We start from the raw sequence: 887 nt of genomic DNA, 5'->3' as shown, positions 1-887 counted from the left end.
AAAGACAAAGAGCTTTTTTGAGTTAGAGTTTCCCCCTTGTGCCTCACTAGGAACCATTTTGGCTCTTAATCTAATGGCACACATTTTGTCAAGGCTTTGTACTCAAATGTTGGAAGTTCATCCACACTAACAATAATACAGTAGGTCTAAAATAAACTGTGTAGCCAACATACAGTCACTCAGCCCTTCAGGGATAAAAATCTCCCCATTGAAACCCATTAAAATCACAATGTTTGAGCCCATTGCCATTATAGCATATCAACAGGCATTATATGTTATCAGGCTTTCAATCTAGAACCCTGGCTTCCAATTTTGTCTCCAGAGAAAAATGTCATAGGGCAAAACACATCCTATTTTCCTGGTGTCCACAGGGGCATTGCTGCTGTCTTATGTGAATATACAATGCAGCAAAATCAATGCTTTTGCTAATCTTTGAATAAAAATAGAGCTTATCTGTGAGAAAACATTAATTAGCATTTAGAATACAAAAAGATAGATTAGATTTTGTGTCTTTTGTGTTGTCATACAACAAACTGTCATTTATATGCCTAACGATCAAAAAATGAATCAATATTTGGTAGTTATGATCAGGAATAAATGTGTCATTAAAAAAAATGAAAATACTTTAACAAGCAAATAAGAATACTAAAAAATATAATAGAAAAACCGATTCACTACCAGTGGCAGTAATGTGGAACATCATATGTCAGTCATTAAAGAAGCAGTTTCCAAACTTCCTCTTCCCTGGCCACATCAACTGGAGGATTCCAAGGCGCTCTCAGGCCAGTTTAGAGATATAATACCTCCACCTCCAACTGGAAGTGCCTGGAACACCTCCCTAGGGAGTGGGCCAGCTGGCATCCTTACAAGGTGTCCGAACCACATCA

General features: G+C 37.5%; 1 protein-coding gene across 1 annotated transcript in view; it reads right to left on the bottom strand.

Annotated features, from left to right (window-relative positions):
- Positions 1 to 753: 753 nt before the first annotated feature.
- Positions 754 to 887, bottom strand: part of LOC104950431 (uncharacterized) — a 121,863-nt gene continuing 121,729 nt past the window's right edge. The window contains exon 6 of the mRNA XM_010776955.1: positions 754 to 887. This exon is cut by the window's right edge and continues 238 nt beyond it. Within this exon, the coding sequence (XP_010775257.1) occupies positions 754 to 887 (134 nt within the window).

This window comes from Notothenia coriiceps, unplaced genomic scaffold (assembly GCF_000735185.1).
Source record: "Notothenia coriiceps isolate Sejong01 unplaced genomic scaffold, NC01 NC01_scaffold00000339, whole genome shotgun sequence".
Classification (NCBI taxonomy): domain Eukaryota; kingdom Metazoa; phylum Chordata; class Actinopteri; order Perciformes; family Nototheniidae; genus Notothenia; species Notothenia coriiceps.
This window is presented reverse-complemented; position numbering and strand designations above follow the sequence as displayed.